We start from the raw sequence: 15,275 nt of genomic DNA on the forward strand, positions 1-15,275 counted from the left end.
GTTTTGGTAGGCCTATATTCAAATATAACTTGTGCTCAGTGTAAATAATAGGCTAGTCGTTCTTTTAAAAAAAAAATTGAATAGTTTATAAGACAATCGTCTTGTCTGAAAAAATGTAAATGTGTCTTTTTACTGTCACAGAAGGAGAAACATGGAAAGACTCAACAGAAAGTTCTGTGTGAAACTCTGTCAAATGAAAACAAGTGAAACTGAGGTGCAGCTCAAACTCTGCAAGGTGTGGACTGTGATGAGAAGCTACCGGAAAATATTGACGTAGATTTACACCGGTAGAGAAGACTTCCTCGTTACAGTATCATGAGCGCTCTTTACATGACCAGGACGCTGTGACCAGACGCGGTAACGTTCCAATATTCTCCAACACCGAGTCTCAAAGTCCGCGATTTTATTTTTAAATGACGAACGGCTGTTTTTCAGTCCGTGATTTAAAACGATGGACCGGCGGTACCGCTCCTAGTAGCGCTGCACATTTAAAACGACAGGAGAGAGAGAGAGAGAGAGAGAGAGAGAGAGAGAGATGGTGAGGAGCGGCGGCGGCGGCGGCGGCGGGGGAGGGAGGGAGGGGGGTTTCACCGGTGCCGCTTGATGAGGGACAAGACAGGTAGAGAGAGAACACCTATGTGTACTCGCCTTGAATGAGTGAGTGCACGCGTGTGTGTGATGCGCGGCTGCAGCGGTGGGTGCGTGTGTGGAAGGTGCTGCAGCAGTTTTGAGAGAAAAACAAAGTAAAAAAAACAAAACAACGACGCATCGACTATTAAATTAGTTGTCGACGATTTTAGTAGTCGACGTAGTCGTGACTAGTCGACTAATCGTGGCAGCCCTATGTGACTCATGTTTCTATGTTGCACCAGACGGCTGCATTGAGGGTAAGCAGCAGTAATGAGCTGCCTCGTGTTTTTGGTATGATTATATTGTACAAGGTCACTGCTGTTTTTTGTGGCCTGTTTTTGTCTGAAAGCATGTTGTGGGCAAAAAAAATCTATTTCATTGCATTAAAAAAAGAGTTCCTATTAAACCATCCATGGGGAAAACAGGAAGAAGAGTGGAGGGACTGCAGGTGTTCACACGTTAGGCACCTTAGCTACGTGAAGCACTTTGAATGCAAAGTTTGTCCTGGTGTAGGTAGTAAACTTATTTCACCTCACAGCTTCATTATCACAACATTCAGTCATTTCACTCACTGGAAAATCAAAGAGAGAAAAAGACTCTTCATCGTCTGCTCCATCAAATGTCAGAAAACACAGACAAATGATGCCTCCAAGTTCGTCTCAGTCTGAGGCCACGACTTCAAATGTCTCGTTTTGTCACAGCAACAATCAAAGAGACAAAAATATTCAGTTTACAAAAGAAAACAAGGAAATCTTCAGTGTTTGAGGCTGAAAACTGAAGATTTCTGCTTGAAAAATGTTGAACTGTTGCAGCTCTAAAAGGTTATTCAGAACAATATTAATGATTTGTGTCCAATAATCAATAACCCAGAGTGTTTGCTGTGTGTAACCACAGACATGAATGGTGGGGACACAGAGACAGTGTTTTTAATCTACAACCTGCAGCTGGAAAGTGACCAGTAGCTTCACCTGTCAGGTACATGAGCTGCAGTACAAGCAGCAAGTAGCACAACAAGGAAATACTCAAGGAAAGTAGCCTACAAATACCTCACAACTGTACTGCACTAAATGTACTCAGTTACTGTGAAGAACCTGATGCTGAACATTGATAAATACTGGAAAATCAATAATCAGTAAAGTCTCAGGAAAACCCTGATAACAACATGAGGTGTTCAGTATTGATCTGTGGTATTGGTATTGATTAGTGATACGCAGTAGGCTATTGCTCGATGATCGATCAATCAATCATTTTCAAGGTCTTGGTCTCGTCTCGGTCTCGGCTGCATTTTTACTCGGTCTCGGTCAAGTTGGTCTCGAGACCACAGCTGCTGTGATTTTTTTTTTTAAACCGCAAGAACTTCCCAAATTAAAATGTAACAATACGGTATTTTATTTTGAAAGTGTTTACGCTGCCACCTGTCAGAGAGGAGAAAAAGAGGGAGGAAGGAAGGCACCGGCTGCGGCAGAGATGCCGTCAAAGTCATCAATCATTCAATTTTCAACCCACATTTATCTAGCCTATGTTTTCGTTCCAGGTGACGGTAAAAGTTTTACGTCGCCCCAGCCGCCGGCGAATGTAACTTTATGTTACACTCGGCGGAGCGTTCCCAGTTAATTTGTAGCTAAACACATAAAGATAAGCCGTCTGATTTTGGCCCAATTTCCCTCCTTCCGACCAAGGACAAAAGATCAGCCGAATATTGACCGTTTCAATCAAAAGTCATGTGTGTGAGACGTGAGAGAGAGAGAGAGGGGAGGAGAGAGGGGGGCGGAGGGGGGACTTGAATCATTCTGGGAAAAATGACAACAAAAAAATCATGTATGCTACAGTATTTTTTTGTTTGTTTGTTTTTTCATCAGAGAATCACATTTCAAGTGTTGTTCTTCATACATTGGTTGTAACAGCATCATTGCTGCTTTTGAAAGCACCATGTAAAAAGGGTTAAGTAGCCTACTTCTGCAGGCTGGGTGGCTTTACCCACAGTTTGAAATACATTTATGACAAATAGACTATAATTCTTCTGTTTGGTCTCGGTCTTGGACTTGGTCTCGCCCCTCCACGGTCTTGGTCTTGTCTTTGTCTCGGCCCCTTGGTCTTGTCTTGGTCTGGTCTCGGGTTAGGTGGTCTTGACTACAACACTACTAGGCTACTACCTACGCATTCACACAATAATTTTAAAACACTGGAATTTATCGAGAAAACGCCATCTAGTCTGTATTAATTAGTGATAGGCAGTTACAGCCCATATTGATCAGCGATCAAACATTTTAACTTTTACCTTACCTTAACAGGCGAAAAAGAACTACGACAAAAAACGCTGGCTCAAAAGTGAAAGTAAACTTCAGTGGGGGAGGGGAGGAGGTCACGTGATCTGAGTGGAGAGACTGGTGTTTTTACTGCTGTTTATTTCTCCCACTGAACCATAAAGGTTTAAAATATTACACAGTAGAAGAACTGTGAAGTACAGACTCATGTTTCTATGTTGTACCAGACGGCTGCATTAATAGGATAAGCAGCAGTAATGAGCTGCCTCATGTTATTGGTATGATTATATTGTACAAGGTCACTGCTGTTTTTGTCTGAAAGCATGGTGTGGGCGAAATCAAATCATTTTCATTGCATTAAAAAAAGTTCCTATTAAACCATCCACGGGGAAAACACGAAAAAGAGTGGAGAGGAGGGACTGCAGTTGTTCACATACGAGGCAACTTAGCTGCGTGAAGCACTTTGAATATGAATTTGAAAGTTTGTCCCGGTGTAGGTAGTAAATGTTTTTGGTTATTTATTCTTTTATTATTATTATTATTATTATTATTATTATTATTATTATTATTTATTTTTATTTTATGTAGCCTACTTTAACGTCTTTTTTATTTTTGTTATTCTGGCGTGGTGCGTCTCTTTGAACGCTTTGAAGTCGGATATCGGAGTTTGGGACTTTCTGAATTCCGAGTCGTCTCGAACGCAGCATGAGAACGCGACGTCATTGCGTCACATCCTCGTTCGGGGCTACGTGCCGTGCGTCGCTGTCCCCGCCCACCGCGGGTGATTATTGTGTGTGTGTGGTGTCAGGTAGTGAAACACGGTCTCTCTCTGTTGTTTCGCCCCAGAAACGGCCCCGAAAACCCGGACTAATCACCGGGGAGGAGGCGGGAGGTCGCAGCGGAGCGGGTCTGGGAGGAACCCGGACCGGTTCGGGGCGGATTTGAACCGGTTTGGAGCGGGTTCGGCTCGGAGAGAGAGAGACGGGAAGCAGCAAAGTTTGGTCCGGCGGCGGCGTCGGTTCACGGTGAGACGAGACACACCTACTCTGTCCCCTCGCTTCCTCGCTTCCTTCCCTCGGGACCTCGGCCTCCTCTAGGGGGGAGGAGGGGGGTCCACCCGGGTCCAACCGGGCCAGACAGGTCCCGGTTCGACCCCCCCACGAGCTCCGCAGGTAACCGGCAGGTGACCGGTCTAGGTGGCAGCGGCTCTACAGGCCTGAGATCAGCTGCAGCACACTGAAGGAAGTGTTGTTGTTTATTAATTAGCTCCATGATGACGTGGCTACATTTATTATTATTATTATTATCATCATCATCATCATCATCCCGGGCAGCAGCCCTGTAGCTCCACCTGTCCACAGTCCTCCAGGTGATTGACAGGTTTAATTTAATTTAAAGCAGAAGTAAGCGATATATTTGTGTTAATATAAGTCTTAAATAGTTATATCTTCCGACGGCAATCACTTACATAGAGTGTTTGGTCCGAAACACGCGGGTCTGTCAGTCACTCTGCTCTGCTGTAAGCCGAGGAGAAAACGTCTTGTATACTTCCTTGTATCCTACAACCTTTATCCAATGAGGAAAGAGAATGGCATAAAGGGGCAGTCCTCTCTGTGTGTGCAGCCAAGGGATGCGCGTGAATGTGGTGACGTAGGGACGAGGACCAATAGATCCATGACGAGGCCGGGGGCTGCTAACTCCATCGGCTGACAAGAAGTTAGCCAAAACGACCGGATCGCTTACTTCTGCTTTCATTTAATTTAATTCAGTTTATTTGATAGGGACAATGCAGCTTAACATAGTGACACTTCCACTCATTACAAACAAGTCAATGTGACTGATGTTCTGCATACAGAGATTATAGCTAAAGCTAGTTTCCAACTCCTGTCCCTAGTTAGGCTTTTAGTAGGAAAAAAAGATGAAGGTAAGAAGAAAGACATCAAAGTTACATAACAACATTATAAATTGTAGCCTACAAAACTTCTAAAATCATACCAAGTCATGACACGTTATGTCGGTCCGACACTGACCTCATCATGGTGACGTCAGGACTCTACAGGTGCAGGTGCTGATGACTTTATACTCACTCACTCAGTCACTCAGTCAGTCTGCTACCTGCCACCTGTCACCTGGTAGTCATGGTAACAGTCACCTGTCTCACCTGTGCAGGTAAAGAATAACAATAACCATTAGAGGTGGTCGGACCAGTCTGTCGTCACACTCACAACAATGATACAACAAGGTGAAAAAAGACACATAGAACATCATCATCAGCTCGTATTGATTAGATATCAGACGTACTGAGGTGATTATTTAATTTTTCATTATGAATATTTTTTTTGAATAAGATGAGACTGTAAATTATTCACTCACTAACTTTAATAAAACATAGACAGATCTCTGTCTGGACCTGCTTAACGACTGGAGTTCAGTCTGCTCCTAAAAATACCATTTAACAGCTTTAATGTTGTTATTATTTGGGTCCCTGAAAAGCGATATAAAATAAATGAATAATTTATTAATGTTTAATAATTATATTATGTCCACAATATCTGCTCTTATATGTCATATTGATTTCCTATCTTAACCCTCAAAACCAAGTGTTAAGGGCTATTTTTTGACTTAGTAAATGGGACACCCCTTAAATGCAGATACATATTCAGACTGTGGACTATCTGTCAGTTATTACTTTGGGTATTAGTTTTTTTTTGCAGCCTATAAATTGATATTCAAACAAATAGCAATCTGTATAAATACCATAAACCACGGACATATTCAGCTGAAAGTCACTGCATACCACGGCTTATTGAAAGGTAAACACCAGCTGTAACTATCTTTAGATAACTCTGCGGCTACGGGAGATGACATCAGCCCTGTCATAGGCTGTATCTTGATTAAACAACTTAACTACATTACCACTGAGAAAAATGACCATTTTGTAACTAAACCACAGCAACATGGCTTCTCCGCACCGGCCGGCTACTGACAAAAGATTGTAACATAAAAGATAGGCTAAATGTTATGCAACAATGAGGTAAATAATCCATAAAATGGGCCTAAACTAAGATAATACAATGGTTTTCGTGATATTTATATCTATATAACAAAGAAAACACTGCATTCTGGGTAGCCCTTGCTCCCAAGGATGGTGTCGGAGAATCTCAGTATTGAGGCGATTCAGCCCTTAAACTGGAGCGCGCATTTTTGAGATTGGAGGTTAAGATTGAGGGTTAAGATAGGAAGTGGAATTCACTCAAGCTCTGACTTGTAAAGTGACCCTGGCTGTTTTTAAAGGCATCTATAAATATCATTATTTTGATATATATAATTGAATTATGATTTTTTTACCCTTCTTCTTGCATATTTGCAGAACCAGATAACTACACAGTCACAGTCTTGTTGTTGTTGTGTGGTTGTTTTCCAGACAGACAGTGTTAACGATTAGATACAGAGTCAGTTTCCATGTGAAGCGGTCGGACCAGTCAGACGACTCGGTGACCGACGCTCTGTCTGAACACCTGAACACACCTTCAGCTGTCACGCTGTCGTCGCTGACGACCGTGGAAACGACCGGTGACATCTCTGAGAGTCGGTCAGAGGTCCAATCCTCTGGACTTTGAGTTTAATTCCCACTCAGGAATGATGATGATGATGATGATGATGTTTGTTGAGTCTTGGACCTGAACAAACTTTGACCCTTGATGGTTTGTTGTCCAGGGCGTCTCCATAGCAACACAACATTAATGATGCTGACGAGTGTGATTCACATATTGCACTTTGATTTATTATGACTTCAGTCATTGTGCAGCTCCAGATTTGATTGTAAGACACACACACACACACACACACACACACACACACACACACACACACGTTCACACACACACACACACAGACACAGACACACACACACACACACACGTTCACACCTATAATATATTTTGTCAACATAAAGTGTTTGGACTGTGGGAGGAGGAAGGCGGAGATCAAACCTGCGAGGTGACAGCACACTACCCACTGATCCACTGCACCACCACGCCGCCACTTTCCACATGTACAGTGAAATGTAAAAGTTTGTTAATCCAGACATTTATATCACGTATTGTGCTGATTTTTTATTTTTAACTCTTAGTCAGGATTTTACACAAATGTAACACATCATGGAGGCAGATTCCAGCATATTGATCCTGACTCATCAATTAAATGACTAAATAACGATAAATAACAAGGAAAAACAAAAGCTGTATCATTGTCATCTGGTGCAACTCATTATTTGTTAATTAATCTGGAGAAATCGGTTTCTTTATTAATAGTTTTCCCTAAAATATTGAAAAGTGACACTTATTAATAACCTTAATAACCCTAAAACACAGTTTATGATCACATCAGACAAAGACAAGTTAGTTTTTTAATACAAAGAAAGATCCAGCTTTAGTCCAGGTTTAGACGTCACTCAGATGAAATGTGTTTTTCCTCCCTGAACAAACAGAGACGACACCTGGTCGACTCCTGAACAAACAAAACCCTCCATGTTAAACTGCTCAGTTATCTCAGGTTGGACTCATGGTTAGTTCAGGTTCAGTTCGATTAAAAGGCCTTCAGAGGGTTTCTGAAAAATATCCGCCATTGTTTTGTTTTTTTTGTTCATGTAGAATAAAGTTTCATTTGATGAAGCAGCAAATATGTCCAGTATTTAATAATATTATATTTAATTAATTAATTTGCAAATACTTGTGATCAATTATCGGACCTTTCTGTGCATCAATCCTCCACTAGAAGTCACAATATAAAGTTCAGTGAGTTTCAAAATAAAAGCCCTGGAGACGTTCAGAGGTTAAAACATGTTGCAGCTGCAGGAATCCTCTGCTGCTGTTTAGTCTCAACATCTGGATTCTTTCAATCCATGACACTCGTATCTGTTTGAGCTGATTCATTTCAGATTACATTGATTGATTGATTGATTGATTGATTGATTGATTGATTGATTGATTGATTGATTGATTGAACAGTTTCTTCTCTGTCGGAGCCGTCGTGTTTTTATTGGAGCTCTTTTGTTCTTTTTTGCCGTGAGGCCTTCGAGGATTTCAGGAAAATATCTGTTGTTTCATTTGATAAAGCAGCGAATAAGTCCAGTATTTAATAATATTGTATTTAATTAATTAATTTGCAAATAATGGTGATCAATTATCCAACCTTTTTGTGAATCATTCCTCCACTAGAACTCACAATAAAGTTCAGTGAGTTTCAAAATAAAAGCCCTGGAGACGTTCAGAGGTTAAAACATGTTGCAGCTGCAGGAATCCTCTGCTGCTGTTTAGTCTCAACATCTGGATTCATTTGAATCTTGGACACTTGTATCTGTTTGTGCTGATTCATTTTGGCTTTGATTGATTGATTGATTGATTGAACAGTTTCTGAACATGTTTTTTTTGGAGCTGATTCTTTTTTGTTCATGTAGAATAAAGTTACGTTTGAATAAAGCTGCAGGTCTTAATTGATTATTTAGTGATATAATATTTGTGGGTCCTTCATTGATCAGTGCTTCCTGTGGCTCCGCCCCCTCTGCTCAGTCTCTGCAGCTGATTGGTCGGCGGCCATGTCCCGGTAGAGCCCGGTCTCTCGGCGACGCCCACCACCACTACGATGCTGAAGCGTCTGGACAAGATCCGGTTCCGGGGCCAGAGGCGGGACGAGTTCCTGGATCTGGCCGAGTCGCCCAACACGTCGGACACCGAGGGCGCCGACGAGGGGGCGGTGGCGCCGGCGGCGGCGGTGAAACATCGCATGTCCATCAGAGAGCCGTCGGAGGAGCTGAGGGACGATGGAGAGCAGCAGAGTGACGCCCAGGTGAGGACACACACACACACACACACACACACACACACACACACACACACACACACACACACACACACACACACACACAATATGAGACGATATGACAAAAAAAATCCTTCACGGTTACAGATTTTCTTGGTACGATTATTGTCAGAGAAATAATCACGGTATTACATTTATCACGATTATTATGCATTGATTAATTTCACAATACTATTAATGTGTAAATTCAAATATAGTTAAAAATTATAAAATATTTTAAATATCTATTAAAATATGACCAATTATTAATCCACCAGTGGAAGTGTCATCGATACCAAATGTTTAAGTTAATTTCAATCTTTTTTTTTAAATTACAAATGACACTCTAGCATTTAAATTCAATGCTACGTTAGGTAAATGGACCAGTATCTGTGCATTTACCTTTACTTTGGCGCACATCTGCCAACACGGTTCATACATGATCTTTTGACGGTATTTAGGAATCTTTGCGATCAATTAATTGTGGCGATTAATACCGCGATTAATTGTGAAAACAAGTAATTGTGACATCCCTACTTCACGGTTATAGAGAGCCTAAGCGGAAGAGAAACTCGCCATGGGACCTCAATTCAGAAAAAGTCTCCATGTAAGTGAACAGGAGTCAAAATTTTATTTCGTGATCCGATTGAATTGTGTCATGAGAAAAATATCTGGGGCCGTATTCACAAAGAATCTGAAGGTTAAAAGTAGCTCCTAAGGGCCGAATTTAGGAGCAACTCCTAAAAAAAGTGGGCGTGTCAGTCTTAAATTTAGGACTCCTAGTTTTTTAAATACGAGTAATTCACAAAGTATTTTAGGCCTAAAAGTAGCTCCTAAGTCTGGGAGAGCTTAAAAGTCCTCGTGAGGACTCCTAACTCAGTAAGACCTATTCACAAAGAATCGGAAATGGCTGCAGCCAGGCAAATGTTTTGGAGACAATGGAGGACTGCGAATTGCTGCAGAGGGGGGGGGGGCGAGGTAACTGCGACCGCTGCGATGCAGTCGTGCTGATGTGAGCCAAAAATATTTTTTAAAAGTTGGTGAGTGCGCTACACACATCAGTTAGTAGTAATAGCTCACGTGATAGGGCAGCTCCCCCAGTAAACCAAACTTGTTGTCAGTCTGGGTTTGAATCCTGCTATAGGCCACAAATTTGGGTAATGCATTTTCTTTTCTCATCATTATTATGATCACCATATATAATATTAGGGCTGTCAACAAATGTGAAAATTAATATTCGAATGTGGCCTGACTGGTCGCTGCTACTGGGAGGTCGAGTGGAGAGGAGAGGTTTAGACAGTGAAGACTGTTGGTTTGGAGGGAACGATCAGTCCTGGAGTCTGAGCTGCTCTGATGGTCGTTACTACGTCTGGCACAATGGCAGACGGACAGACATCACCTCCTCCTCCTCCTCCTCCTCCTCCTCCTCCTCCTCCTCCTCCTCCTCCTCTGTCTCTAACAGAGTAGCAGTGTATGTGGACTGTCCTGCTGGCTCTCTGTCCTTCTACAGAGTCTCCTCTGACTCACTGATCCACCTCTACACCTTCAACACCACCTTCACTCAACCTCTGTATCCTGGGTTTAGACTCTGGTCTGGTTCCTCAGTGTCTCTGTGTTGAGTGAATCAGAGTCTCCTCCTGTCACAGAAACCTTCTCACTGTTGAACAGACAGTTCAGTCTCTACATGTCTGTCTCTGTCTCTCACTCACGTTGTCACATTCATGGATTAAATCAGTTGATTTTTTAAACTCTTCTCAATGATTCTTGTAAACTTCTTCCTCTTCCTTTAAAGATGGAAGCGTCGATTATTACAGGACAAAAACCACGGTGACTTTTACTCAGCTGCTGATGAAGGACGAGGCCTAATATCACCAAGCTAAAAGTCTCTGAGCCGCCAGCGTCACTGAGGAGAAAAACACATTTTAAACAAATTCACTGTTCATGTTCAACTTTACAGGCTGTTTGTGAGCTGGTCACAGGTAAACAGACACAACAATAAACACAACTGGAAACAAACATAATGTTGTAGAGACGCTGAATATAATGAATTACATGTGATTTATTTTTCTTTGTGGTTTTACTGAATCAAATAAAACAATTTGAATCAGTTTTATATGTAATGTTCATTTCCTGCAGCACAAAAACCATCAGCTACTCATCCTACCAGCTAATGATTTTTCTGTTACCATGACGCTGAGTTCATGACTTTTGTAGATTTATATTTATCTTGACGTTGAGACTGAGATTGTTTTTATGATATATTTCTATAATTATTACCTAACTGCTGTTTCTTGGAAACTGGAGCCAATTAACACCCATGAATTCATTTTCGTTAGTGATCATTGATTGGTTCATGGATTGTTTGGGATTTGATTGGCCGTGCACATTCCTGTTTGACTACACTACATAGTTGTATGGTTTCAATCTGACACAATAAAATATGAAATAAACATGAACTCATGCTGAAGACCATGTTTCTTATTTGGCACGTCTGACTGTAGCAGGTGACAGCAGGTACGAGACAGAGTTGTTTTAGAGGCAAATGCAGCCGGAACTACTTTCCAGACACGGCTGCTGGGCGGAGGGATTTCAAAAGCACCAGTAGTTCAGAGTATTTGCTTCATGTGTCGTAATGTTACATAATTATACATGATTATTTCATAGTGTGGTGAATGTGCAGGTCACAACTTGTCCACCAGAGCGTTGTGGAGTTGTTGGATTGTGTCACTGAGCAGCTCACGTCTCTGCCCCGCTGATCTCAAAACAACATGCACCGATAATTAAAGGTAATGAACCTACTGCTATGACTATAGGGATTATGGTGAGAGGAGAATTTGCCAGAATGTTGAACTGTCCCTTTAACACATCATCACCCAGTTCACAAACCAGTGGCTGAGCTGCTGGCAGGAGGATCTGTCAGGCTGGATCAGGCTCCATTAAACCACTGGATCATGTTTCACACTTCACACGCTGCTTCACTTCCTGTCTGAGTCCTGACGTGACCTCTGCCAGCTTCTGTAGCTACTGATGCTGTCGTCAGCTACACACATACTGTCATTTATTATGGGCGTAATGAAATCCAGCTAATATAACTGATATAACCCCCTAAATAATCATACAATTGCAGTGAATAAAAATATCTACAAGCAGCTGTGAAGAAGTTGTTGTTTTCATTGATTTATTAAATTTTTTTGCAAGCAACCAAAAGTAATATTTTTAATAATCTGAGGATGTGTGGCTGGTTGCTAGTTTGCTGGTAGGAGGTAAAGCTAGAGGAGGACGCCACAAAATAAATGTGCTGGTAGGATTTATCTGATCTGAAAACTGATCTCAGGCACATTTGGTCTTTACATTGATAAAAGGAAAAGGTTAATCTACCTCTTTATTTTGGCATTCCCACATAGGCTGTATGAACATATCACACCACCCCTTGTCATTAATACAAAGTTAATGATTTTGTTCTCTCCCCCCTGACTGATAAAGGTGTGTGGACGCCTGCAGCCCCTCCACTCTTCTCTTCTTCATGTTTTCCCCTCAGATGGTTTTATAGGAACTTTTTCTTTTTAAAGCTGGATGTTTTTTAATTGCAATGAAAATGATTTTATTTTTCCCACAACAGGCTTTTAGACTAAAACAGGGCACAAAAAAAACAGCAGTGACCTTGTACAATATAATCATACCAAAAACATGAGGCAGCTCATTACTGCTGCTTACCCTATACAATGCAGCCGTCTGATACAACATAGAAACATGAGTCTGTACTTCACACTTAACCTGCTGCAGCGGGTCAGTGTCGCCCCCTGCTCACGGTCCTGACAACGCACAGGGGAAATACACATGTTCTTCTGGCAAGCGGCGGACTGAAGGTCGATAATGTCTTTAATATTTAACCTTTATGGTTCAGTGGTTGAAATAAACAGCAGTAAAAACACCAGTCTCTCCACTCAGATCATGACCCTCCCCTCCCCCACGTCCTGTTCAAAGTTTACTTTGACTTTGACCCAGCGGTTGTGTCGCAGTTTATTTTCTCGTGTGAAGGTAAGGTGAACACTTTGAATGTTTTCCCCGTTAACACCTGTTGTTACCTGAGTTCTCTGCCCTTCAACTTCTCGTTGTGTTGTTGTTGTGTTATTATAATGTTACTGTAGCTGAGTCAGAGCTGTAACTGTAAAGTCTGGACCGACAGAACCTGTTGTCGGTAGAAGAGCAGAAGCAGAGTTGGTCAATGATCAGTAGTTGAACGGTGTTGAGTGGTTATTTTAAATCTATATTGCGTAACTTCTGTCAATCCCTAGAGAATTCCTGCGTAATTACAAAAAAACCCCACTAATTGTTGTTGTTGCACATTGCTGTTGCAGTTTATTTTTAAAAGATTTACACTACAGGACTGATGTGGACTCAGTGTTGTGGGCTGAGCGGCTCACAGGGTTTTTAATATGATGTTGATGATTGTGGTGATCAGTAGCCTACTGTTGCCTATTGTCAATACAGTTGTCAGGTACTTGTACTTTCCTTGAGTATTTCCTTGTTGTGCTACTTCCTGCTTGTACTGCAGCTGAGTTGAGGCCCAGTTGTTGTGTGTGTAACAATCAGCTGTAGCTTGTTTGATCCAGTGGTTTTCTACAGGGACGCTGTCCACACAGAGACTGTGTCACATCAACTCAGTGGATCTCAGTCCTTGTGTGTGTCAGTGGATGGAAACAGTCGTCCATGGATCATGTTGCTGGGCTGCTCTTCACTTCACTGCAGCTTCATGACGCCATCTAGTGGACTGATAGTAGAAGTACAGCAGCTGATGGCAGCTTCCTCTTCCTCACTGCTGTGTGACTGCATTCAGCTGACACTGATATGAAGCAGAGAAGAAGAGCCAATCAGTGGAGGAGCAGCTGGAGACATGATGGACATGTGAGCTGCTGTGCACATGAATGATGTGTGTTTCCTCTGCAGGTGAAGCTACAAAGTGTGTGTGAGCTGATGTGGATGTGACCTCAGCAGCATGGATCAGTGTGAGGACAGAGAGGAGGGAGCCCCTCCCTCTAAAACCACTCTGTGTGGGGGACATCAGGACCAGACCAGAGGTCAAAGGTCAGAATTAAAACTGTCAGACTTTTCTCTCTAAAAGTCAGTTGTTGTGTTTATTAAAAGATTGAAGATATTTTTCATCAGTTTTTCTCCAACCTGCACATTTATCAGTTGTGTTGTTGTTTCAGGATCCAGCAGCAGAGACCAGACTCTCCTGAACCCAGCTGTCTGTCTTTAAAGAGTGACCGGTCAAATGAACGGTTCATTGACTTTAAAGGAGGATGTGGATCAGCTGATCAGATGTAAGACAAAACTAAATTTCAAAGCTTTTGAGTTTCTGTTGAATGTTCTTCCTGTGGAGTCAAAAAGACTCAGACACACATTGACATTGTCCAGCTGCAGTAAAGAGTCCCTGCCTGAACATCCACATGTTAATATTCAGTAATTATCACAGTGCAGCCCAGTAGCAACAGGAAATGTGTCAGCACCTTCTACGTAAAACAGGAAGTAACCACTGGGTTAAAATCATCTTTTCATTTGCTCTAAATGTTGATGGTCTTGTTTCCACCTGGTAGAAGGAACATGGTGATGTTGGCTGCATCAAGTCGCCTCCTGGTGGCAGCTTTGAGGTGTGCAACAGGGCGAGGGGCCGATCAGTGATTTCTAGTGAGTTCAGAGTGACGTCAGACACAGAGAGCAGAGACAGAGGATCAGATCAGTCACAGGAGCTGAAGCAGAATCTCAGCAGCTGCTTTTTACAGGAGCAGACGAACAAACGTCCATAAATACTGAGAGAGAGAACGAGCAAAATTCAGGTAAAGATAGAAACTTCAACTCATCTACAGAACAAAACAATAATACTGGGAGTATTATTGTATCATTTACAGAACAAAAGATTGAAGAAGAAATTGAAAAAATGATATTTTCTGGGGTGAAAAAATCTTTCATCAGGGTCGGTATTTAGCTCAGTTGGTAGAGCACCCGCCCCATGCACCCGCGTTGAGTGGCCCTATCCTGCGTGTCAGCCCAAGCCCCCCTCCCCCGCCTACCATTTCCTGTCTCTCTCTCAACTGTCCTGTCAATTAAAGGCACCCCCCCACCCCCCAAGAAAATATATATCAGTTGTGTTGTTGTTTCAGGATCCAGCAGCAGAGACCAGACTCTCCTGAACCCAGCTGTCTGTCTTTAAAGAGCAACGACTCAAAGGACTGGGGCACTAACTTTAAAGGAGGACGTGGATCAGCTGTTCAGATGTAAGACAAACCTAAATTTCAAAGCTTTTGAGTCTCTGTTGAACGTTCTTCCTGTAGAGTCAAAAAGATAAATGACATTTTCTGAGGTGGAAAAATCCATCATCATCATTGTTTACAGCTTTTATCTTCAGGAATAAGAAAACAAATCAAGCATTGTTTTTTATTAAGGTTCATGTTTTTTTGTGTTCATGTTCTTATTTTTTTGAAAATCTAAAACTATTTAAAGGGACATTGTCACTTCTCTTGT

The 15,275-nt window shown here is 42.0% G+C and overlaps 2 protein-coding genes across 2 annotated transcripts in view; both read left to right on the forward strand.

Annotated features, from left to right (window-relative positions):
* LOC146986424 (protein NLRC3-like) overlaps positions 1-15,275 on the forward strand; it is a 478,141-nt gene that overhangs the window by 392,246 nt on the left and 70,620 nt on the right. The window lies entirely within an intron of this gene.
* LOC146986445 (protein NLRC3-like) overlaps positions 3,679-15,275 on the forward strand; it is a 31,314-nt gene continuing 19,717 nt past the window's right edge. The window contains exons 1-4 of the mRNA XM_085780210.1: positions 3,679-3,919; positions 8,465-8,741; positions 13,701-13,838; positions 13,964-14,077. Coding sequence (XP_085636336.1) covers positions 13,750-13,838; positions 13,964-14,077 — 203 coding nt within the window. The 5' untranslated portion in view covers positions 3,679-3,919; positions 8,465-8,741; positions 13,701-13,749. The remainder of the gene's footprint in view (positions 3,920-8,464; positions 8,742-13,700; positions 13,839-13,963; positions 14,078-15,275) is intronic.

Source organism: Trachurus japonicus, chromosome 6, assembly GCF_045865225.1.
Source record: "Trachurus japonicus isolate A0001 chromosome 6, Traja_1.0".
Taxonomy (NCBI): domain Eukaryota; kingdom Metazoa; phylum Chordata; class Actinopteri; order Carangiformes; family Carangidae; genus Trachurus; species Trachurus japonicus.